The sequence below is a fragment of the Ischnura elegans genome, chromosome 2, assembly GCF_921293095.1.
Source record: "Ischnura elegans chromosome 2, ioIscEleg1.1, whole genome shotgun sequence".
In the NCBI taxonomy this organism is placed as follows: domain Eukaryota; kingdom Metazoa; phylum Arthropoda; class Insecta; order Odonata; family Coenagrionidae; genus Ischnura; species Ischnura elegans.
The window spans coordinates 75,987,853-76,014,014 of NC_060247.1; the positions used below are offsets into that span (position 1 = coordinate 75,987,853).

The following is a 26,162-nucleotide window of genomic DNA, read 5'->3' on the forward strand; positions in this document are numbered from 1 at the left end:
ATATCTGCCAATAATGTGTATTTAATTTTATCTAGACTAATTTAAACTAAATAAAATACTAGTTTTTTCATTGGTGAATTTACAGGAAGCCCTTCAGTACAAGATAGACTCTCAAGTATCCCTGTATGTTGTTGCTGTTTTGGAGTATATTTCAGCAGATATACTCAAGGTAAGAATTATTTTATCTACATATTCTTTACATCCTTGATAACTTGTCCAATTTAATCGTTTGGCACCTTTCTTTTCTATTCTTCTCGTCCCTGTATCCTTTGATGATTTTCATCCTCACCTTATCATGTCCCAGATTGTGGTCAATTAAGTTGGTCTTGTCTACTTCTTAGGGTGTTCTGGAGGCTTTTCATTACTTTCACTGTTTTAATTAATACAGTGGAACTTGGTTAGTACGTTTTCCTCTTTAGTACGGCGATTTCTCTCGGTCCCGGTACCATCCGAACAAAATACAGGTAAAAGTATTTGGTTAGTACGTTTGAAAAAATTGCGCTTTCCTGGTTAGTATGCTCAAATGCTTGCCGTGACGCAACCCGCAATTCGTTCTCTAATATTTTCTTAAGGGTCGTAAACATCCGAATTCATGATTTAATTTATTATTATTAGCCATTAACACATCTCTTTCTTCGACCGTGAATTATCCAAATGCATTTCTCAATTCTTGTGACGTGATGAATAATAAAATACGGTCATTTTTCGGGAATTTCTGACTATGAAAAACTACCTAAAAAAGAAGGGTTATTGCAGCAGAACAAATGCAGAGTATTCAAGAAATTTGAAATGAGATTCCACAGATAAATTAAGAAAATATAATGGTTCGGCTGAATGCAAAAGGAAGAAATATGAAGTACAGTAGAACTTGTTTAGTACGTTTCTGAAGGGACCACAAAAAAATGAACGTACTAACCAGGAAAACGTACTAACGAGGATAGTAAATAATAGCAGTCGGAGTAATGGCAATCTGTGGAAAAGTCGTCATAATTACAATTACTACCGGTAGTTCTCATAGGAAACGCATTCAAGATCGCCTTCCTTATCTCTTTTCACATTTAAAATCAAGAAAATGAGCGCTACATTGAAAAACAATACCATGTGAATAAAAATCACAATGTTTCACAGATTTCCTGAAGACAATTACTTGAAAACGGCGTCTATCTCCCGTGATTTATCCTATATATGTATTAATAGAAAGAGGGCAAGTGATGCTAAGTCATTTCTTCTTTCTCACAGCGTTCTTAGAGAATATAACAACAACCCTATGTCAACTGGTTGTTTTTATACATCATAAAAATTGGACAAAATTATATGACCTTAAATTACGGCAACAGCCGTACACATACGCTTCTGGAATGATACCATATCGATTGATAACACGCAGGATTATTATATTACGACGTAATTACAAGAAGATTTTATATTATACAGTTGAAATTTACTTTCAAAATTTGTCTAATGTCGTCTGCTTCTGTTCCGAGATAAAGTATTTTTAAGCTAAGCTTCGCGTAAAGATCCAGAGCATCGTCTGCTCCCAAAACGGTAGTCAATAAAATACGCACGTACTCGACGTCGAGTTTACGGAGTACATGCTGTACTGCTTTACATAAAGTGGGAATTGGATAAGACTTGTTTCTTCATCATGATAACTCAAGCAATAGCAACAATTGAGCACTCGCAAAATTTGTGCGCAGCAGCGGGCACTCCAAAGGCAACCGAAGGTGAGGAGCTAGGGGTGGGGAAAATTGGGGCTTCTCATTGGCTGTAGTTTTTCATAGCTTTGAACGTAGGTTTTCGCAGCGAGGGGCATCGTTGATAATGGCTTCCGGGTGCAGCTGCGTGTTGCGCTTTGTCGTGCGAGCTTTCGCGACCGTTGCAGGACGCATCATCGGGCGATGAAATATTCTGCTAAATGTTTCTTCTTTTTGCCATTGCTGGATATTTGGCCTCCAAAGTACCAAAATATGTTCACTTTCTTAAGCTTCTGTTTTCCTCTTGTAATGTTGCCCTTGGCCCCCTCTCTCCTTCTGCCCACTAATTTGCATCCATCTTAATTTAATTGTCCTTGATTTTAAGCAAGTTCTTGGCCATTGTCCTTTCCATATTTATGTGTCAGGGCCTTCTTCAAATCCTCCTCTGTTTTGTCTATGATTTATATGTCATCTGCAAATTGTTGGTTGCTAATTTTACCCTGTTGATATTTTCTGGAAGCCTTCTTTGATTTCATTGATGAATTTTTATATGTTAATTTTAAAAATTATTGGATATTCCTTGTCTAGATACTTTCCTTATTTTTGCTATTTAACAGCTGTTTCCAGATTTTGTCTCCTCAGCTTAGTTGTTATGTTAACTGTTGGGAAAATTTTATTTTGGGTATTATATTGGGAATTATACAATAAAAAATGAAATATTGAGATTTATTGTTTGGATTTGATTGAAAAAATGAATTGGAATCCAGGATTTGAGATTTGATTATCATTAAAGAAGGATTTGGATGTGATGTATTACACTGGTCACGAGTACATATATGTACATATATCTTGGTGCTACGAGTATAGATTTTTTTTGGCAACCATGCATGTTAATAATTTAGTTCTTTGGTGAAGATATGCAAGTTTTGTCTTGAAGTGAGTGTTGATGTTGATAATGCTGATATCTTCCTTCCTTTGCAGCTTGCTGGTAACTATGTTAAGAATATACGTCATGTTGAAATTACCTGCCAAGACATCAGGGTTGCCATGTGTGCTGACAAAGTACGTAATGAATGAATTGCAAATGCTGGTGTGCATAATAATGACTTTCTATCATTGTCTATACTTCCTCGAATATTTCTGGTAATGATTCTTTATCTTTGATGCCCAGGTCCTCATGGACATGTTCTACCAAGACGAGGATGGCTTGGGTGGGGGTGGAGGGGTGGGAGTTGGCGGGGTGGGTGGTGGTGATGGGGAAGGGGAGAATGGTGCTGTCGTCACGGGGGTGACATCTGTCCTTGGGGGTGGTGCTCATTCATCGGGACTGGGCGTCGGCTCAGCAGCTGTGTCCTCCCTCTCTGGTGGTGTCGGTGTGGGACCAAGGACGTCCTTGACCTACGACGAAGTGGTCAGGGATTTAATCCACGATGAGAAGCAGTATATGCGGGACTTGCACATGATTATCAAGGTGTTCCGGGAGGAAATTGCCAAGCTGGTGTCCCAGTTCTGCAAGGTAAGCTTTGTTTATGATTCTTTCAGGATGGCCACTCTTCTGTAAAGGCCGTTTTACACGGTACACCGAATTGCGCAGGTTAGAGCTGCATTAATTTCTAAAATGGCGTGGAATTGCGCGAATGCATGAACGAAATTAGAACAGGGGCTATTTTGCCGTCTCGCATCCACGCATTCTCGCATGTGTTCTAGCAATTCACCGCTTTACACGATGCAATTTTGATTGCGCCTTCACACGTACGTCAGACTGCGCAGTTTCGTGTACCGTGTAAAACGGCCTTAAAACCTGAAAAATGGGAAATTTTTGTCTAAAAAATCGTGGAGTGTTGTGGATAACTATTTTTTGCATTGTGTCATCAAATAGTGTTTTTCCTCATTCTTGTTCTTGATGGTTTTCAATATTGGAACATTATATTTCCAACCTGTCGCTCAGGTGATTCTTCATTATTGATAAAATTCATTTTTACATTATGATTTTACTTGATTTGATTTAACCCTTTCGAGACACTGGAGTTCTCTCCTTAGCATCACTGCTGTACTGAGCCCAAAGAGACTCTTCCGTCCCCTCTGCACGGAGCATTTTTGCAGGACATTTGTTAAGAAGGGCCTCGCGGATAATCACACACTCTCTGTACCGACCTTTTTTGACCCTTCCTAGTGGGGACTCTGCATTATATTGGACTCCGAGGGTAGTGGGGCTCCCTCCTTTCAGGGTTTATAATCCTACCTGCAGCATTGGTTTGTGGTCAATCATGCTTTGTTTATTTGAATTAGCTATTTGGATAATTGTTACTTGCATGTAAATTGCAGACTTCGAATTGAATTCCTTGTTTTATTCTGAGAATTGTCAAATTTTGAATGAAGCTTTCAATATTAACGCATTTAATGTGGCAACAATTTTTAAGTTGATGTTTTACTGAAATCGAGATATAGGTTAATATTTATCGTAGAATTTCGTTTACAAATTGTAAACACTGCTCTAAAGATAAAGAATTCAATTCTGAAGACCTGTTTACACAGTACATTAGCCCGTATGAGTTAATGTCTAAATGTATGAACGTGAGAATGGACACGAAAATGTACCGTGTAACCTCCCAACTTGTGCAAATGCATGAACAGAAAATAGAACCTGTTCTAATTTGGTTCATGCATTCGAACATATTCCGTTCCAGTCCAAAAAAATCATTCACGTAAACAGGCATTAACACCTACGTGTTAATGTATCGTGTAAACAGGCCTAGAGAGTATATTTTTTGAGAAAGGGATATATATATATATTTTGAAAACTGATTGAATGAAAAATTGAATGATCCTTACCACAAATATATAAGATGAGGGTCCGGGTACCTGCTCCCGGATTTCGAGGGTACGACCTAAGTCCCTCTTTGTTGAGTCCTGAAACAAAGACTTTGCAAACCCACGACCGTTATAAAAGGGCAGAGTAAGGAAACTTAAATTTTTGGCATTCGTTCGCCTGTGTAGAAAAATCTCTGATGAAAATTTGCCGCTTTCATCTCCCGGGTCAAGAAACGTCCTACCACATATTTTCGTCATTAGTAGCGAAAGGGTTAAGGTTAAATCAAATCAAGTATGTGACAATTAATAGTGATAATCCTGCGCTTAATCTCATATGAGTCCCCTGTTAAGATGAATTTTTAGTGAAGTATGTACATGCAATAAAACCTCTACATATCTTATGTACCCATAACATAATCCACCTTTAATCGTAACATCCTCATGGTTCCACCAAAATCCAAAACTACTTCAAATCATATCACTTTCCTTCATATACTTAACCTACATATTTTGTGCTAAAAGTTTGGCCTAAATCTGCAAAATGGCCACATTATAATAAATTTGTGAAAAAGTGTTTGGCTTGATTATACTCTTGGTTTGTAATTCCTCTTGCATATGTTACTGCTCCTGCTATGATTAATATTCATCATTTTAACCTCTGCTTACTACGAACTGATGGAAACCATGAGAGTGAATTCAGTGCAGGCGGCAGGGTACAGTCCCTGCCTGCCTCACCGAAGGTCGCGGGTTCGAATCGCACCTGGATGGTTAATTCCGAACCAGGGCATGGTTGTTTATGATTGTCCTATGATAATTGCTTAAACCCCTCCGATGTAAAGGCCAAGTAGTGCTGTTTTCGGGGTGATTTAAATAAATAAACAAACCTTTTTTTTTAGAGAAAATCAATGTATTACTTACGAATTGGCATTTAGTGCATGGGGTGGGGGTGCCTTGTGTTGTGTTTTAGTACCCAGACAGGAAGTGATATAAATTTTGGATTGGGGTATCACCAAATGGAGGCCAACACCGGGGTCGAAAAGGTAGTTTATCCTGATATTAATAGGTGCCATTGTTTTTTGGACGTATTAAATTTTCGATTCTTGAAGGAATTGAGTAACCTATAGAGTGGAGACTTGAAAAGCACCCTTGCTGAAGACAAGTATAAAAACTGTATCCTGCATTGAATATGCAAATGCTAGTTATTGGCTCACTTTTTTTGCAGGATTGCTTAACTTAATCTTAAAATTCCCCTGCATATTTACTTTTCAACTATTCATATTAATAGCAACTTCTCTTTTTTAGGAGCTGGACATAATTTTCAGCAATTTGATGGACATATATGAGCTAACAGTCACTCTTCTTGGGCTACTGGAGGATACATTGGAAATCAGTGAAGAAAAGCAGGTTCCTGCTGTTGGCAGTTGCTTTGAAGAGCTAGCTGAGGTTTGTGCCTAGATTTATAAAGTTAATCTCTTAACTAGTTGTACTTCCTATTAAGGATGAGTCGGTTCTTAAATTTTTTCGGTTCTCGGTACCAGTCTGGTTCACCCACACCAGTCCTCAGTTCTCGATACTCGGTTCCAAGGATGAATTCTTATTATCTGAATTATTGGCAAAGGGTCTAGCAGGTTAAGATGGTGAAGAGTGCCCCCTGATATTTTGAGAAATAAAAAATATACACTTAAAGTGCATCCAACATTATGTGTTTACACAAAGTTTTCGGCCTCAACAATGGAAAATAACTCCAGAAAAAATTGAAACACGATTTTTAGTTTTTTAATCATATCTCCAGTTTTTATTTTTGTAAAATCGTTTTCTTGGTTTTAAATTGTGTATATTATTATGGTCTACTATCCTGATTATTTTCAAAAATTTTGAACGGAAAACTAAACCTGTTGGCATAAATGCAAAACAAACAGCTACTATGAGTATAAAGGGTTCTTTGCCACCTATTGGCCCGGAGAAGTGAAAAAACACTTGCGCTGAGCCAGTCAGATCCATTGCCACCGACGGAAGGTTAAAGCTTAACAGTATGGTTATAAACAATAATTACGATTAATCTAAGTGGTATGGGTATTGTTTATGTTAATGTTTACTCTTAACCAATAATAATAGAAACTGATCAACAATCCTTGCTCTCAACAATCAAATCAAATATCCTCCTGGAATGCATAGATGCAAATGGCGCAAAGCAGTTATTCGTGCTGTTCCACCAATTTTAAAAATCTGAAAAAAATTAGGATTATACTTTAAGATAGGGATAACAACATAAATTTTTTTCAGCATGCCTTTTGTTTCCTAAAATTTTTAATTTAATTTTGAAATTTTCAAACTTATGTAAAGGTTTAGTTTTCGGTTCAAAAATTTAGAAAAAAATCAGGATGGTAGACCATAATAATATACACAATTTAAAACCAAGAAAGCGATTTTACAAAAATAAAAACTGGAGATATGATTAAAAAACTAAAAATCGTGTTTCAATTTTTTCTGGAGTTATTTTCCATTGTTGAGGCCGAAAACTTTGTGTAAACACATAATTTTGGATGCACTGTAAGTGTATATTTTTTATTTCTCAAAATATCGGGGGGCACTTTTCACCATCTTAACCTGCTAGACCCTTTAAATGAATAACCGCAAGAAGTGAATGAAAATTATTTCACTATAGATGTAAATTAGCAAGAAAGCTCTGTAAAAAAAAACTTAAGATCGTCTCCATAATTTTATTTGCCAAGCAAAAAAGTTTAAATAACACGTAATAAGTTGTTAAAGAATGCTTGATCGACCACTATGTCACATTACATCAGGCAGCCACTGGTTCTTTTTCCAGGTTTTGTTCAACATTTAACATTTTTACCCTATCTGGGTCTAATCTATTCTTTTTTTGGCTGAAATATTGCAATGAACAGGCGTTCACTGAAAACAGTAGTGGTCGATGTTGATTTTGAAGGACCATGCAGAATATGGAGCACAGTATGCATACTGCATATCATCAGGATCGATAGGGAAACTCCCTCAACTTCTGACGACATCATCCGTTAATTTGTTGTTACTTGTGAGTCAGTTCAAAATATATTCTGTATTCTGCAATGTAGCTTAAATTGACAACTTATTTGCATACTTCACTGTCACATTTCTTATAACCTCAACAATTAACTGCTCGACACGCCGGTACAGCGACACCGTGTATAAACTGGGCGGCGGTGAGTTAATGCAAAATTGTAATGCAGTGTTGCATTCTGCAGGATAACCACACCTTTCGATGCCTTGCATAGGTTCATCAACTTACGAACAAATTCTTGGAACGCATCTTGCTTGTATATCAAAGAATTACTGTATGTGAACATGATTCAATCATAAGACTACTTTCACACGAAACGATTTTCCGCCGGCCTCCGTTCACGGCACAGCACACAGTGTTGCAGAGAGTCGTCTCCGGTCATCTCGTGTGAAAGCCGCCTGAATTTCACATGAATGGCTGCTGACGGAAAGGCATTTCATCTGAAAGCGGACTCAATGTAGCATTGTCTGTATTTCATGCCGTAGACGGCGCATTGCCGGGCAAAATGGGTGCCGTGCCATCAACGATTATAGACATCCATATAGACCGATGGTAAGTTGAAAGAACAACGCCGTGGTGTGGATGGCGGCAGGCAAAAAGTCAGATTGTTTGAAAGTGGAAAGGCTACGGAAATGTTACTATGTTGGTGAGAGCGACAAACTGACGAACCTTAAATGTGCGAGTTAGTGAGCAACTCTCAAAAGAAAAAAAAATGTGAAAGCCATGCAATTGGATAGTAAAATATGCATTTAAAAAAATCTCTTTTCACTTTTTGGCCTTAAATACACTGCAGACCATTTCGGCTTGGGTGCCAGATTCAAATCCTTGTGACTGTTCCGGGCCGGTTCCAAATTCCGGTGACTTTATGCGACTGGTTCTTGATACCAGTCCCACAGCGAAGAACCGGTGGTACGGAGAATTGGGTTCCCGGAACTGACCCATCTCTATTTCCTATGTATTCCAGCAAAGATAAAGCAACAAATTGTTTACATTTCTGTCATTATACAAATTTTTATGGTTCAAACCCCACATTTCTTTCTTTTAAATACATATGTTTTTTCATACCAATTTTGAAAAGCATGAAGTTGCCTCAAATATTTGAGATTTGCGTATTTTAGCGTTGAAAACCTGGAGTTATGAGTGAATTTTATATTTTGACTGTGGTCGACACCCTGCCCTTTTTCCCTATCTAAAGTTTAATATTATATTGGGCCATTATACCTTTTAGGTTTATTAATTGAAATATTGGTAGGTCACAGCACAGCATGGAAATAGAAAAACCTGTAGTGTGCATTAAGACCAACCCTTCCAATTGCTATTACTGTATGATGAGTGACACTTGTGCCACTTAGAATCGTTAGTCATTTAAATGGATTTGTGAAGATCACTGTATAGCTCTGTTATTATAAATGCTGTTTTTCTTGCTGGGCTGTTGGTTTTGTCTAATGAAAGCTTTCTCTGTTATAACTGATCGGTAAATGTGTATCTGAATTCTAAATTTGTATTTTCAAATTATTTCAAATTTGTATTTTCAGGCTGCAGAATTTGATGTCTATGGAAAATATGCCAAGGACGTGGCACAGTCCAGATGTCGTGACACGTTGGGGCAGTTACTAGGCAGGCCAGAAGTTTCTGATGCCCTTCAGACTGCTGGGCATGGATTTCGAGAGGCAGTGAAATATTACCTGCCCAAATTGCTTCTTACACCCTTATGGCACTGTTTTCTTTACTTTGATTACATCAGGGTGAGTAATAATTTTCTTGCTATACATTTTTTTGGAAGTTTCTAACTGTTCACATTGAGTATTTTCGAATAGGTGCATTCTGAGGTGGGGATCGGGTTGGTGTGGTGGCTCAAGTGTTGGCTTCCCACCCTGTGGGCTCAGGTTCGAATCCCAGCGGTGGCAGAGAATATTTGGAGACTGCCCGATCCTTGCTTGAATATTGTGTGGAGGATATTTTAAGTGCAGCATTCTGTCAGATGGAGCATTAAGCCATGGTCCCCTTGGTGCTATTCGTTAAGAGCAGACAAATGCCAATGCCGGGTTTCTCTCCACCCTTCCTTACCTACCCTTCCCTCATAGTGCAAATGAACTTAGCTGCCAGTTGCCTCCTCCGAATACTATACCATACCTGCATTCTGGGGAAGTGAGCACTCAGAGCTCATCCACAACAGCTGTGGAATCACTCCCTGAATGTGACCGCTACGTTGCAGCTCATAGTTAGCCCTTAGTCATTTCTTGAAGTGGTCTTTTTGGCCGCTACTTGGCTGAGCATTTGCCGCTGATTGGCTTGGGTTCAAATGCTTTGGAGGAGTACTCTTTGGTGGCCAATGGTGTGCTGTTTGATAATCTAAAGTTCGACTCTAGTTGGTCCTCACAATGCTCAGTCTCAGTCGGATCTTTATGGTGCTTGCTAAGGTCGTCTTTGTATGGAGACTGGTCACATATCACCCTTTCACCTTATTTCAGCTGTAATAAAAAAAATCATTCCTTATGTACCGTATTTCTCTGAATATAGTCCCCCTCTGAATATAGTCCCCCCCCCCCCCCTAATTTTGAGGCTTCAGTTTTGGGAAAAGTTTTAAAAAATGCGTTTGAATATAGTCCCCCCCTTTACATTTACCACAGGCATTTTTGGGAAAAAATGGGGGACTATATTCAGACATGTACGGTATGTGTACATGCCGGTAACTTATGGTGGGTGCTACAATTTAGCTGTCAGAAAGAAGAAGAAAAATACGGCTGCATATTTACTGCTAAATTTATTGGACTTTTTTAAATATTTTATGGGGTGAACAAACAATTTTTCTGCCATTTATAACGTGTTGAGTTCCAAATACATGATGGGCATAACTGTTGGAAGCTAGTTTGAAAATTATCTTCGAGTTTTGTATTTGTTTAGATATTTCTCCATTTTGAAGGAGATATTTTTCTTGCAGATATTGCACCGGCTCACCCCTATTGAAGAGGATCGTGAGAGCCTGGAGCAAGTTGAAGGGTTGTTAAAACCTCTGCAAATGGAACTGACCCAAGTGGTTGCCACTCTTCCAAAGAGGTATGTATATTTTGAGTTCAAGTATGTCAAAGTTGCCATGAATTAATAATTTTAGTGTTCATTATCAACGGGAAAAATTGACAAATATTTTCACCTATTTAAGCATCAATTTTGCCTAGTTGTAGGCATGCTCATAAATTGTATGTTCTTTGGTCCAATGTATTCATTTACACCCATGTCTCGCTTAGTGCAATTTCGATATAGCTCAAATTCATTCCTTGGGGAAACATTCCAACGATGCTTAATCTAATCAAATAACCTTTAATACTTTCATGATAAAATGTGAACTTGTGTTTTGTACACATGAAATTACACTCATTTTACGTATATTAATAGTATTGCTTGCCTCATATTTTATTCTTTGTTTATATATTCATCGAAATCCATTGCTGCACAAAGGGCAAAAACATTATTCGTCATGTGTCCGGATAGCCGACCCACCAAAGTAATTTTTCTTGTCCCCTTTACTGAATAACATCAGTTAATTTAGATCATTCATTAAGTTTGGAGCTGGTGGAAGTGAGTTTTTTAACCTTTTCCCTACTACACACGTATATATACTTGTGGACGTTTCCTGACCCGGGAGACGACGGGCGTATATGTACGTGTGACATTTTCCTAGCCAGGAAAACGAAAGCCGTATATATACGTTTTCTAGCTCTCCCCCTGTTAGGACGGTCACGGGTTTACGTCGTCTTTGTCTCGGGACCCAACCCTGCGGGGTTTAGGATTTACCCTCGGAATCCGGGAGCAGGTACCCAGACCCCTCCTCTTTTATAACCCCTCTTAGCGATAAGGGACAGCGGTCATACAATGGTTTATCCAGTCAGGTTTCGAAATAAATATTTGTTTGTTTCTCAAGAAAAATAAACTAAGAATTGAATTATTTGTCTTTTGAGTAGCGTTTACAATTTTTAAACGAAATTGTACGATAAATATTAACTTATATCTCGAGTTATGTATAAAAATCAGCATGGAAATTGTTGCTGCATTAAATGCATTGATATTGGCCTCAGAACTTCAATAAAAATTTGACAATGCTCAGAAAAAAATGAGGAATCCAATTCAAAGTCTGTAATTTACGTGCCGGCAACAATTATCCATTTGCTAAATACATATAAGCAACACATAAGTTGACCGCGAACCAATACCGCAGGTATGGTCGTAAACCAGGAAAGGAGGGAGCACAACTACTCTCGTAGTCCGAGATAATGCAAAGTCCCAGCGTGGAGGGGTCGAAAAAGGTTCAACGAGACCCTTTTTAATGAATGCCCTCAAAAATGCTCCGTACCACGAGAAAGAAGAGTCTCTTGGGGCTCAGTACAGCAGTTGTGCTAAGACGAAAACTCCGCCGTCTCGAAAGGGTTAAAGTAATACAGTCAAAGATGTCATTTTTGCCATCATAGGTTATCGGGCGTATTGACTACCATATAAAGGGTCCACCCATTCAGCCTTCAAGGTTATCGGGGAGCGGAGGCCCTCTGCATCTCAGGAACACAATGTGGCAGTTGTTTAGTGGTAGAAGGTGATTTTGATGGAGTCATACGGAGTAAAAATCAAGTGAACAATGGCAAAAAATAGGAATGGGATAGAAGAGCAAAGAAGTTATCAAGGAAAAGCATAAACCCAGAAGAGAAATTGAAAGTAATCACTTGCTTTGAAAATATAGATCGTCAAAGCGATATTGCACTCAAGTTTAAGCTCAGGGTGTCGACAGTCCGCATTCTGAATTAAGATGAGGTTAAAACGTCAGTGACATCAGTCGTACCAACTTTAACCAAGCAGTCAATAGATATGCGAAGTTCGTAGCTGGAAAAAATGGAAAGACTTCTACTTAGCTGGATTTATAATAATCGGTTGAATGATGTTCCTCTATCAGAGGTAGTTACCGTATATCTCCGAATATAGTCCCCCTCTGAATATAGTCCCCCCCCCAATTTTGAGACCTCAGTTTTGGGAAAGATTTTTAAATGTAAAGGAAGGCAATTTTTCTGTGGTTAGCAAGTTAAGATACTAGATTCGATAAAAACTATTATTTTCTGTGAAGATTAAGAACAAATCTGTTCACATATTTTCCATCACAACAAAATAACTATACCTAAAACATGTTGTGATCCATTGCATGTATCAGTAATTTATAGTTCCTTAACCAGATGTAATGAAGAAATGAGAAAATTTTTTAAGTATCTAAGGCTATTGTATTTTTTAAACCTTCACAAATTATTAATATTTTTGATTTCCAAATGACTACAGACAATGTCAATATATAAGCTTTAACTTAAAGCCCATAAACAGTATTGCATTTGGCCCTGAAACTTCCTTAGATCCAGTGTAACACACCCATCAAGTCATCACAAATCCAAGTGACCTGAAGAATTTAGGAAATCTAAATAAAATTGTGTTAAATAAATTATAAATATTATAAAAATATTGCCATCAAATGCCTGCTAAGCAAAATAATTAAACTACAGGACTTACAAATATCAAAGTAATAAAATTAAGAAATAAACTTTTTCCAACAAACATTAAAACTGAAAAAAAATTATATCAATTTTCAATGCCTCGTTGCGAATCATTGCATAAGTTACACAAAGAGCTTCTGCTCTGCATTTGCGCACAAATTCGACGATATTTTCCTCTAATTCTTTGAATCTGCCGCATCGAGACCCCCGAAATGACTTCCGTGATGTATTAGCGCTTTGCAAGTGCTGTGAATACTATGATTTACGGCGTATTCTGCAACGGCTATTTTTAAATTGGCATCGAAACTCCGTCTTTGATGGCCTCTAATCTGCCGCAGGATTGACCCTCATCTTTCTACTTGATCCATCACCTCACTGTTGAACGTAAAATTATTTTTAATAAAGAAAATATCGCGGAAATAATTGCGAAACGTTATGCAACGTAATTTATCGATCCTACTTACCCTGGCGAATTGAAGATATTCCTCAATAAATTGATTACACTTTCGATGCTGAGTCGCTGTATTTCGATCAAATGCAGTAATGCCGGCGCTTCTGGTTTAAAGTCGTCGATTATTGCGCCTTTTCAGAAACAAATGAACATCACCTATTGCGCATTCTTGTCCTGCGAAGGCGGTAAAGGCAGTGGTTGTAAACACGAACCGCACGGGCACATGGACGTATAGTAGCTACGGACGCAATGAAATGCTAAAGCGTCACGAAAGGTTCACTTTATCTGTTTATTTTTCGCAATTATTTAAATCGTGTAATTATTAAATGAGCGACGGGTACATATACTATTGATTCAATTCTAGTGTTCGATTAATGTAATGATAGTGTGTGTTTAGTTTTCATTTTAATTATTTACTGTTTTGCGTCATTAAGTGATCAGTGTCGATTGAATTATTCTAACAGTACTTTTCCAAGAAAAATTAGCGGCTACCCGATGGATTCCGTGAAAACGCATATTCGATATGCTATTTGAATCGGAAGAATCGTATCTGTACAACATTTGTGGTTAAATTGTCTTAATTTCCGGTAAAACGTGGCAGTATTTACTAATATCTTCGATTATAATCCTCATAAATATACTCAAATAGAAAGACTACGAGAACATTAGCCATTATGCCATTATTTATAACTTTATGGGGACCTTTAGTATGCTAAACTGGATTACACTCGATTATAGTCCCCCCCCCCTTACTTTTCCGCGGCCATTTTTGGAAAAAAAGGGGGGACAGTATTCGCAGATATCCGGTATTTGTGCAAAAGCTCTGGCTTTATTTGAATCTATAAAAGAAGATGAGGGTGGTGATTACTTCGAGACATTTAGTGGAAGCTCCGGTTGGTTCCAGAATTTTAAACTTCGAGCTGGTGTTTTAGTGCTATGATATCAGGTGAATCTGCAAGTGCTGATAGCATAGTCGCTGCAACATTTTCTGATGAACTCCAATCTGTGATTGGGAGTGGATCCTTTCCCCCACAACTAGTTTTTAATGTCGACGAGACGTGTTTTAGAAGAGAATGCAATGTTGTTCATTCATTTTCAGGGAAGATAAACCTGAGTTAGGTCTCAAGTCATTTGAAGACCGTTTCACGTTGCTGCTTGATGCTAATGCCTCAGGGGACTTCAAATTAAAGCCAGTTATGATTTATTATTCACTAACTCCTTGAGAAATGAAATGGTATTAAAAGTAGCATTTGTCTGTCATTTTGGATGAGCAACGAAAGGGCCTTACTGACACAAGAATTCTTTTTAGACCGGTTTGAAAATTCGTCAACTCGCGGCAATGCATTACAAACCCCTGAGATAGCATGCATTTTTTTTCTGGACGTTAGGCCACCCGCTTGGAAGGTGGGAATTCCAAAAGCACGTACAAATTTATTTTAACAAGAAAAAAATATCTTTTAATGCGTGCTTACAATCTTTAAAGATATTTTAAGCTATAAATGTTTTTGTAAATGAGGTCTTCTAAGGCTATTAATAATTAATAGGAATATATATGGTTTATACGAAATTCGATACCTAACGCTTATGCTACCGGGAACGCATCCTTATCTTCCCAATGCTAAAAAGCTCTCATATAACGCAAATTCGGTTAGTGCAAAGACTCCAAGGAATGCATACCTTGCACTAAGCGAGGCATGGGTGTACTTAAGTAAATCCTTGCTGGTAATTGGGAAATTCTGGTATGAGTGTAATGATTTTTTCGTGGCAAATATCATTCTTTGTTGAATTAACCTTTGTGTCTGGTGTGCATATCTGCAAAGAGTAACTGTAATAATTTTTATAACTCATCAGAAAATGGTCGAATGACATGAAATTTTTGCAAAAAATTGGTAAAGGAAGTTATAAAACATTTCTTTCTTTTGAAAATCATTCTTTGCATATTTATGTATTTATGTAACTTTGAATTCCTCTTTCAGAGAAAACAGCCTGCGCATGCACGGAAGGGCCAGAAGACAGGCAGCCATTGAGAAAACAAATGAATTGCAGAAGTGCATCGATGGCTGGGAAGGAAAGGACATCGGGCAGTGTTGTAATGAATTCATTAGGGGTGTGTATTTGGTTGTTTCCCTCAACATATAATTTTTCATATGCTCAACGTTATTCTGGTGCCTTTTGCACATTCAGTGAAGACCATATAAATTGGCATTGTCCCTTCCTTTGGCGGCTTTGACTTTTCTTTGCTTTGTATTTCCGATAAACTTACTTTGCTGGGTCTTTTCTATTGCTTTGACCTTCAGTTGGTGCCCTTCTCCAACCGCATAATCTTTTCCTGACTCATTTTGATAGTGAAGTTAGACTGGTTTTATACTCCGAAAAAAGGTGTCCAAAAACTCTGTCCCACATTGAATGTGTTAAGGTTTGATGCCATTGAATGTTGCATTTCAGCAAGGGGATGCTAATTTCTTGTAATTCCCTGGGAACGCTTTCACTCCAGTTTGTGGACTTTAACCTTTTCTCAAGATGGGTTTCAACTTTTTCAAAGTTCTTAAATAAGGGCAAAGCATAGTGCTCATGATGGGAGAAGGAGCTGACTGTAAGTCGTAGACATGGGGAGGTCCCAGCTTGGGGTGTGTCCGAGATATCTGGGAGAGAGCTCAAATGCACCGGAGGAAATGACCACATTATTAGGTTAGTTTCCTTTTTCGTAGGAAACAGAATCATTTGTGTTTTGTGGCCCACTATTATTGCATTAAATATACCCAAATGATTTGAAGTAAGAATTTCTGGTTTACATGCAAATTAAATTTCCAAGTTAAGTTCTTTTGAAATAGCTTAAATTCTTGGCTCTGTGGCAACCGTACATTTGATATAAATGTGGGCTACTTTTTGCATGGGGAGGAATGCATCACCTGAGCACATTATAGCATTGTAGAGGCCCAGAGGTCTGAGAAACATATGCAGTAGACTCTCGTCAATACAAACAATGATATTACGAAGTTCTCATTTTTACGAATCCAATTGTTGGTCCCGATGAAAAGGCTAATCCAATCTATAATTAAAGAAATGTTGGTACGAAATTACAAACCTCAGTCCCGGTCCTGGAGGTTACAAAAATAACTTTATTGTGAAGTATTCCACATTATTCAACAGGCATGCAATGACATTTAGTTGTCACTACACTGCGTCATAATCATTGCACTATGTTTAAGTTCTCCTCCTGCACTGTGTCCAAGAGCGTCATGGTTATGGTTCTTTCCTCAGTAGGAGATAATTCAGTATCAATGCAACATCACATAATTATCTTCACACCCGTGGAATCATGGTGATCCACTAATTACTGCTCGTAAATTGGCCGTAGAGGAAGTCCTTTTCCCATCAACACACAATTTACGAATATCAGGGGTATGAACATTCAAAAAATTCAAGCGTGCCTGACATTTCAAATTTGGCACCTTTGGGGTTGGCGATTCGATGGGGTATGGCATAGTGGAACTCACACTTTGGGCCCAGTCTGAACAAAGTATCAATTAATTCATTGTGAAGTCAGGAACTCTTCAGCGTTTCGCCCATTTTTCCTTCATGTGGGCAGCAATTTTTTTTCGGCTCCATCCGCTGGGCCGTCAAAATCACGATTTTATGCAAAATTGTAATTCAGTTTCGCATTCTGTGGGATGAAAACACTTTTTGATGCCTTGTTTAGGTTGATCAACTCACAAACAAGGTCTTGTAACGTATCTTGATTGTATGTTGAGGACTTACTGTATTCAGTAAGATATCAATCCTCGACTGCGTCATGAAGCAGTTAAGGAGTTTGTGTTTCACGCATGAATGTTGTTGATGCCGGAAGGTCATGACAATGGGAAAACGACAAGAAACTGCTGAATGAATTTTGGCAAGGTATTTTTGCGATGATTCCTAAATGAAAAGCTCTTGTGAAGCTTGTTATTTGGAACCTCCAGATTTTCGATCCCGTGAACTTCGTTATAATAAGGGTCTTCTGTGTTAATAATCTCCATTCGGTAACATACAAGCATGAAAAGTCTTCTTAATTTAGAAAACAGTCAATATTCATTTAAAACCCCATATGCTCCCTGGTATCATGGTGCACTGTTGTCATAAAACATTGCTGTTTTTGTGATGATCGAAATGGAAAGTGTAATATATTTGCTTGATCCACTAGAGCATCTGATTCATTCAAGTGCCTTTTTTTCTCACTGTGACTGTTATCCCATTTCTTCCTTCAATCCCTTTCTTATTTAATCAATTTTCTTCTTGTTTTTTATTTCTCTCATTAAACATCATTTGATGCATGGCATTCATACTAGGATTATTCTACCTGAGTTTCCTATGACCCCCTTATCTTTATGCCAACCGAACAGTTGTTTACGAAACTGAAAAGTTTTTGCATATCAGGCTCAATTAGCTGGTTAGGCTTCTTTTTAGAGGAGGTTTCATTAAAGTGTTAATGCACTGGCAGTGAAGCAATGTTGTAATATATGGCATTAAAACAGGTCAGAGGAAGTACACATGATGCAATATTAACAGCACTAAAAAAATGTCACATTATGGAGAAATATTGATTCATGATACGTTGATTGCATGTTAATCCTGTGATTTGATTTAATTATTTCAACTTCTGGTGGTACATAGTTTTTTAAGTACGCAACCAATCCAATTAATTTTTTGGAAAAAAAACCTGTAAATGGCTTGACATTTACTAGCAATCATTCCTTTATTGCAAATATGTCACCTGTAGATTGAAGACATCCAATTATTATTCAAGGCATTCAATGCCTTGCATGACTCAAGCGTTCAAGTTATCCAAGGATTCTTTTAGAAGGCTTCCTACTACTTGATCACCAAATAAAGGATGCCAACACCAAGTACACTAACATCAATCATGCTTACCAATTTGAACACAGCTAATATTGCAGTCCTGGGATTGGTATTGGGAACCCCATCATTTCTCTCAATCCATTCTCAACTCTTTTTAATTTCCTTGGTTTGTCGTCTCCGTATTCTTTTTGATCTGGTCAAAGTACTGATCTTTTGGTCATCCTTCAGGGTCTTTTACTGCAGTTTTCCCTCGTAAATACCCTCTCTTGATATGGCCAATGCTCTATTTTTGTCTTCGGATTATTGTACCCTATTGTATTTGTGACTTAAATTGACGTTGATGCCTCTTTCCTTTTGCTACAGAGGATGTGCTAGGTAAGGTTGGAGGTGGAAAGCGGTTGACTGAACGCAGGGTTTTCCTATTTGATGGGCTGATGCTTCTCTGCAAACCCAATGGCCGCAGATCATCCGTGACTGGTCCAGTACTAGAATATCGTCTGAAGGAACGCTTCTTCGTTAGAAAGGTGGAAATAGTTGATAGGGATGATACTGATGGTAAGTTTCTATTTGATAGTCGAATATATCTTGTATTTTTACTTTTACGCTGAATAATGGCTTTGGGATGATGCCATTGGAATTGAGCCCTAATGGTTTTTTGAAAACTTTATCTTTTTCAGAACTGAAAAATGCATTTGAAATAGCTCCCAAGGTCCAACCTAATGTTATCCTGGTAGCTAAGTCTGCCGAAGAAAAGAACAGCTGGATGGCTGACTTAGTGATGCTCAATACTAAGAGGTAAGTTTCACTTATTCATGGCGCTTGAGTTTTAGTTGTCAGGAATATAGGTTTATGAGCTGTTGATTTGGAGACGTGTTGTTGCTTTGAATAAAAAGGAAATTTAGGGTTACATTTGCGTGCATATAAAAAATTACATATAATGTTGTGTGGCTTGAGATTTAAAATTTCTTACTATGGAGGAAACACTGATATTTTTCATCCATATGTTAACAAAATTAATGCTCAGGGTATTTGCTATCTAATTTTGATATGTAAAAAGTAGTTTACCACTAGTGATTTGATATTTCTTGGAGACATAATGAATTATGAATGAATTGGCAGGAAAACCTCTCAGTGTAAGGTCATGTGTCCCCATTCCATCAATAAGTAATCCAATTATTAATCTTCGAATTGGCTGCATTAGCGGATCCTTTATGGATGGTAGATTTATCTAAGTTCCTTTGTGTGAACCAAAAGATGATGAAACTGCTGCATGAGTTCAATCTGCTCTACTTTTTTTTTCTTCAAAACAATTTGTCGTGTTAAATCTTCTATCCTTAGATTTGATGAAATATTGAATCTATTTATTTGGAAGCATTGAATTGAATCCCTGAATCACTGCCCTAGCAATAAGGTAGTTTCCTTCATCAAAGAAAACGAAAGGCATTGATTGCAATTTGTTACCCAACATTAGTGTAATCATAATATACAAATTATTTGGTTTTAGAAATCCCAGTTTAGGTGAATGTTAATGGTTAATTTTAACCTCATTTGAAAAAGGCCAGATTGGTGCCCATGCCACTCCACATGACGTCACAGGGACCTAGATGCTATACGAGTTGTCAGGAGTTTTACATCGTCTGAGATTACCAATGCATGCATGTGGCACAGAGCTCAAGGAAAAATCTCTTAATAATCACTTATTGAAATTGCCTATGGTTGGAAAGTTTCCTTCCTTTGATAGGGTATTAATAATCCTTATTTAAGCCAAGCATTACCTGCTAGCAGCCTGCATCGTAGCGGCGCTCAAGGCCTCGCACTAAAGCAGCCTCATACAGTGGAAGGCGGAACCAGAATGATGTCAGAGGGGCTTTTCCCTGCATTCATACTTAGCCGTCGTGTTTTCGCACGCTTGATAATTTTTACTTTTCATTTAATAGCAAAAAATAGATATCTTCATTTAAAATCTAAAAGCGTGAAATACGTACTCCAGGAGTACGTATTTCACGCTTACGAGTACGATTTAGGCAATAAAAAAATAATGGGAAACCACCCTATTACATGAAGTGATTGATAGGTTATGTACCATATTTGGGAAGACCCTGATCATTTCAGTTAATAATTTTTTAAAAGCCGTTGATGCAAATGATTTATGATGATATTACCCTCCTGGATGGAATTTCATCCATGCCCTTATTTCATGCAATATTCTTCTTTCATTTTCAGCATGCTTGAGAGGACATTGGATAGCATCCTGCTGGATGAAGAGAAGAAGCATCCCCTGAAATTGCCCTCTCCATCCATGTACCATTTTGCTGAGGCTGACTCAATCTCCAACATTGTTCTTGAAGAGAGGGAGAATTCTGGGGTTCCCCTTATAAAGGTAATTCATTTTTCTCCTGTCATGTTGGTAGGTTATCATTGTCAATTTGAGAGGGAATTAAAATATGGGATGAATTTCAACACCTGCTACACCAACTCTCGTAGTTGGTTCCCCTGTTCAGAAAACTAATTGGTTATTGTATTAAAATATATATTGTACAATTACCCATCAAATTAGACTCCGTTGCAATTATGAAAAGTGAGCGCTCTGTGTATTTGAGGAAAGTGCATGCCATTGGCATGTGGTATAAGCCTGCTTTTGTCCTAATTAAAAGTGATTTAGTTCTTGATTTGAATGACATATATAATACTTCGTTTTTGGCCTCCAAGTGAGCAGTTTATGTATTTGTTTGGCTATGGTTTACCTAATAGTATGTATGTATTTTCTTTGATTTTCAGGGTGCCTCATTGTATAAATTGGTAGAGAGATTAACCTACCACATATATGCTGATCCAATGTTTGTGCGGACATTTTTGACCACATACAGGAGTTTCTGCTCTCCAGAGGTAATGTTTTTATTGTAAATTTATCTTTAAAAACTACTGTTAAATGTATCAGATGCCTACTTAAGGGCAATTTCTTTAATTAAAGTGTCTCCTAATTTATATATAATTGGGAAATTCCCTTCTGTAAGTTAGTTCCTACTTTTCTTTTGTGAATCCAAATGGCAAAAAGCCATTGGAATGGATTTGATTTTTTTTAAGCTGTGTTCAGAATTCCTATTCTGGTGAAACTGAATTGTGGCTTTTTCTGAGAGTGTTAAGGAAAATAACGGGAGAATAAAATTCATTATTGCTAAGACTGATGGTTTGTACTTGTTTTTTGCTACCAAAAAATCATACATTTTTTCCTTTTGGTTACTTTAAAAGGCATGTAGTGATGAAACTGTCACACTGTTTTATTTTGTCAAATTTTCTTCCTAATATTTGCAATACACCAGTTATAAGAAAAGTGACAGTACTTAAGTCCATATGTTTTTCCAAGGGCAGAAGGCTGAGACCACTATGTTGTCATTGCATTACAGTCTATAAATTGTATGGTCCAATTTTTATTTCTGGCATAGAATTAACTTTTTAAGAAAAACATATTTGTACTCTCTTCTATGTAATTCTAGTATATTCGGGTGAAAAATTGGGTGATTTTTCTAAGCTGGTAACTTTTCATTTCAGGAACTCTTGGATCTCCTGATATTGAGATTCAACATTCCTGATCCATCCTTAGTATATGAAGATAAAGATGGCGATAGTGATAAGGCACTGAAGAATTCTCAGAGAGAAGACTGGAAAAGATATAGGAAGGAATATTGTCAACCTGTTCAATTCAGGTAATTACCTGTGCCTCTTTGTCTTTTATGGAATACTTTTTGATACTGAATTTTTTATAAATCCAATGTTAAATTCCGTTGACTGTTTTGTATTTATGTTATCACCCTCGTACCGGTTGCATTTAGTTATTTTTACCTTATTAACAATCTTTAAATGATAACACATGCATATCAATCATAGGCAATACATTTCAATTCTAAAAAACAAACACATATTATCTTATTTATGCACAAACATTAATTGAATTCATTCAAAGAAATAAAGGCCCAATTTACTGCATTGCGTAAATATATTTATGAGCAGATTGAATATTCCTGGATAATTTGACAAGAATGGAGTTAAATTATTTAAATTTTGGTAGAATTTCTCAGCTCCTTTTTGCACTTTTCATGATCTGGCGATGTTATTGGAGTGGATGTTTTTGCTATGTCAAGTTGTTTTGGCTGTCCATGTCCTAAGTCCTAATTGGTTGTTCACAATCAAAGTCATCATATTGTTGTTTGCAAAATGTATTAAATGCGTGTATAATTTTGAAGATAATTTTTTCCAAGTTCAGGAAACAATTGTTTTTATGTTAAATGATATCTTGCCCCTGGAATGTTGATTGTGCTGTGTGCTCAAGCAGTGTCGATTTTTTCTTCCAGGGTACTCAATGTTTTACGCCACTGGGTGGATCATCATTTTTATGACTTTGAACGTGACCCAGCACTTCTGACTAAACTACACAAGTTCCTGGACACAGTCACAGGAAAATCCATGAGGAAGTGGGTGGATTCGGTGCTTAAAATTGTGCAGAGGAAGGTAGGTTTTGCATTGAATTTGAAATTGAGTTTTAAACTTTTTTTGGAATAAAAAGAATGCTTGAGTTCATAATCACTTTTATTTCACTCTTTAAATATTTTTGTATCCACGCCTTTATTTTTGTTGTTTAGTGTTTTATATTGACATAAATTTTACCTCCTGATGCCTTCAAAAAATTTAACATTCGAGAAAGTATTATTCTCCTATGGCCTTTTTTTTGTAGTTTTTTTCTCTTAATTTATTCAAAAGTGTCCTTAGTTTCCAAAAGTCTTGATTAAATTTTCCAATTTTTTATCTTGAAAGTTTTGAATTGGGTTTAATGTTGAAGTTGTATTAATGCCCCATTCTCTTTTTCTGATGGCTGTTTTCTCAACCCTTTTTTGATTTTATTTCTAGTCTGACCCTGCTGAGCTGCAGAGGGAGATTACGTTTGCCTTTGATCGCTCACCGCCCTCAATTGAATGGCATATTAAATGTCCTGAAGAGGAATGGACAATACTCACGGCAAGTTTTTCTATCCTAGTCTCAAATCCCTGAAAATATCTGGACCAAGCTGTGGAAATGGCTAGTGAAAAATACTGTGCATTTTTCATCAGTGTAGTTAGTTCATTGTCAGGTTGGCAGCTGCATCAGTAGACTGCACAGTAGTCATAAAGGTAGCATGTCATAGTGTTGCTGCTCCATTGCCCTTGGTCCCTTGTGCACGATGTTCTTTACCTTGAAATTACTTCCAGCTGAGATATTTCAAGAGCTCCTATAATAATTAGTTTCTCCCACTATTTTTTGTTGGCAATGAAGAAAAATTTTTCAACCAAACCCTCCAAACCTTTACAAGCAGAATGTGCTCATCAAATTTCTAGTTGTCCAGTAATATACTTATCCTTCAACTTTTTTGAGAACACACAGTTTTTCAACCCACCATAAATCTTGGTACCCATCACTGCTGCAAGCAATGAGACTGGGTAGCCACTGCTTGAAAGCTGAAAAATTTCATTTTGTGTGGAATATTAGGGAATAACACGAAGCATTATGGAAAAGTCATATTTGTTTTATAAATTGAAAGGTGATTTTTCATTATGCTTTGAGCATGGACATATCTTCAATAAGTGAGAATTGCAATTGTAACGAGTCATTCAGATGAGTCTTGTTAGGTGTTCAAATTGATTTAATGGCCATAATTTTGCTCATCTTTACCACTTATGTAGTAATTTTATCATCTGTAAGATGAATATTACTTGGAGTACTTTAGCTTAACCCTCGACCAGGCACGCTGGCGTATAAAGTACGCTGATCTTCGAAAACCATGGATTTCAACATTGTACCTACATTTTGGTCGAGAATACCCTTGTGAATTCTTACAACATATGTACTTTGATTGTATTGCGAGTTTTCAAGGCTCGAAGTATTGTAGCTAATTTATTTTTAGATCGGCAAGAGGAACCGACACCCGTGGCGTACAAAGTATGCTGTGCGACCGGCCGTGTACCTCGTGCTTTGCTTTTCTTGAATGGCCTTGTTAATTCTTACGTTGTCATTGTGACAATCTATAGCGTGAGTTTATAAAGGGCAAAGTGTTGTAGAAAATTTGTTTTAGATTGGCAAGAGGAATCCGACTCCAGTGGCGTATAAATTACGCCGTGCGACCGGCCGTGTACCAACTGTACCACCTGTGTACCTTTAAATCTGGATCACCTGTATATGTACAACCTTGAACTAATTTCTACAATTAAAGATAAATTTTAACAAAAATCGAGTGCTATCATACATATGCATATATCCTGGACAAAGTATGCCATGTGCCCAGTCATGTAAAAATATCAGGCATGCCCGTTTGAGGGTTAAATAGTGAGGGGTATTGTGAAAGTTGTCTTGAAATGTCAGGGAATTTTTGTTGAAACTTGATTCACTCGCTCTTGATTTTCCCAGGGCTCCGTGCCTAGTAGCCCTGGGAAAAGTTCCACCATCCAGTCCAGGGAAATAGTTTTGTGTCCCATCTCTTCTCTTAAGGCTGTCCATCTTAGTATAGGGTATCTATGCATTGTCAGGCCACAAAAAAAGAAAAAATGAATGCCCTGCATGAGGCATTTTCTTAATTTTTTGGCAATTAGTGTTGAAAATTCAGTTTTGTGCATGCATTTGGGAGTATCTGCATGAGCTGATCAGAATATAAATTGAAAGATACGTAGTTGATTTATTTCTACATTGATATGATAATCCTTTGATTCTTCATTACAGCTTCATCCAATTGAAATTGCTCGCCAACTTACTCTTCTGGAATTTGAACTGTATCGTGCTGTGAAACCCTCTGAACTGGTTGGCAGTGTTTGGACCAAAAAGAATAAAGAGCAGTCTTCTCCCAACCTTTTACGGATGATTAAGCACACCACAAATGTAAGTTAAGCTAATAATATAGTATAATTGATGTATTTATTCCCCTGAATAAAAATAAAAAAATTTTAAGCGTAGGGAATGATTGGGAAGTGAATCCAAAAAATAGTGGCAACCTTTATTTCACTATGCAATAATCATATTATTTGATGAATCATCACTATATTTTGTATCGACATGTATATCTAGAAAATGCATTTGTGTAATTTAGAAATTATTGTCAATATGAGTAGTAATCATTTACTATAAAAACATGTGTAACTAAGTCCATGGGTAAATCATATGTATGCCTTTGTATGAAAGTGATTGTCTCCTAATAAATGATTAATATATTTCCCATTTTCATTGTAGTTTACACGGTGGCTTGAAAAGACAATAGTTGAAGCAGAAAATTTTGAAGAAAGGGTTGCTATTGTATCGAGAAGTATTGAGATAATGATGGTGCTACAAGAGTTGAATAATTTCAATGGGGTATTGGCAGTAGTGAGTGCTATGGGGTCTGCATCTGTCTTTCGTCTTAAGTTTACATTCCAGGTAAGTTTGAAGCTAATTGTGTAGAACTTCAGCTTTAACTTGGCTTTTATTGAGGTCTGTTTGAAGCTAATTTTATAAAATTGCAATTCAATTTGATTATCTTATAAAGTGGTATTGATGGAGAAGTATGGTGGATCCGGGAATATTTAACTAAGGGTTCGCCAGTTCACTTCTTGAAAATGTAACAAAGTTTATTTTTGAATCTATCGATAATATCTGTCATTTGATCTACCATTCATTGGGTTATTCACCTATCACTTCCCTACGTACAGTGGAATCTCGTTAAAGCGAGTACGGGCTATAGCAACACCCCCGCTATAACGAGAGATAGCCGATGCACCGTCAATTGACCCTATAATAAGCGT

At 37.2% G+C, this 26,162-nt stretch overlaps 1 protein-coding gene across 1 annotated transcript in view; it reads left to right on the forward strand.

Annotated features, from left to right (window-relative positions):
- LOC124153989 (protein son of sevenless-like) overlaps positions 1-26,162 on the forward strand; it is a 41,909-nt gene that overhangs the window by 4,947 nt on the left and 10,800 nt on the right. Inside the window, exons 3-18 of the mRNA XM_046527450.1 lie at positions 86-169; positions 2,676-2,756; positions 2,866-3,210; positions 5,808-5,948; positions 9,099-9,308; positions 10,505-10,620; positions 15,510-15,640; positions 18,733-18,924; positions 19,047-19,164; positions 20,593-20,749; positions 21,148-21,255; positions 21,919-22,073; positions 22,719-22,875; positions 23,272-23,379; positions 25,111-25,266; positions 25,615-25,797. Of these exons, the coding sequence (XP_046383406.1) occupies positions 86-169; positions 2,676-2,756; positions 2,866-3,210; positions 5,808-5,948; positions 9,099-9,308; positions 10,505-10,620; positions 15,510-15,640; positions 18,733-18,924; positions 19,047-19,164; positions 20,593-20,749; positions 21,148-21,255; positions 21,919-22,073; positions 22,719-22,875; positions 23,272-23,379; positions 25,111-25,266; positions 25,615-25,797 (2,442 nt within the window). The remainder of the gene's footprint in view (positions 1-85; positions 170-2,675; positions 2,757-2,865; positions 3,211-5,807; positions 5,949-9,098; positions 9,309-10,504; positions 10,621-15,509; positions 15,641-18,732; positions 18,925-19,046; positions 19,165-20,592; positions 20,750-21,147; positions 21,256-21,918; positions 22,074-22,718; positions 22,876-23,271; positions 23,380-25,110; positions 25,267-25,614; positions 25,798-26,162) is intronic.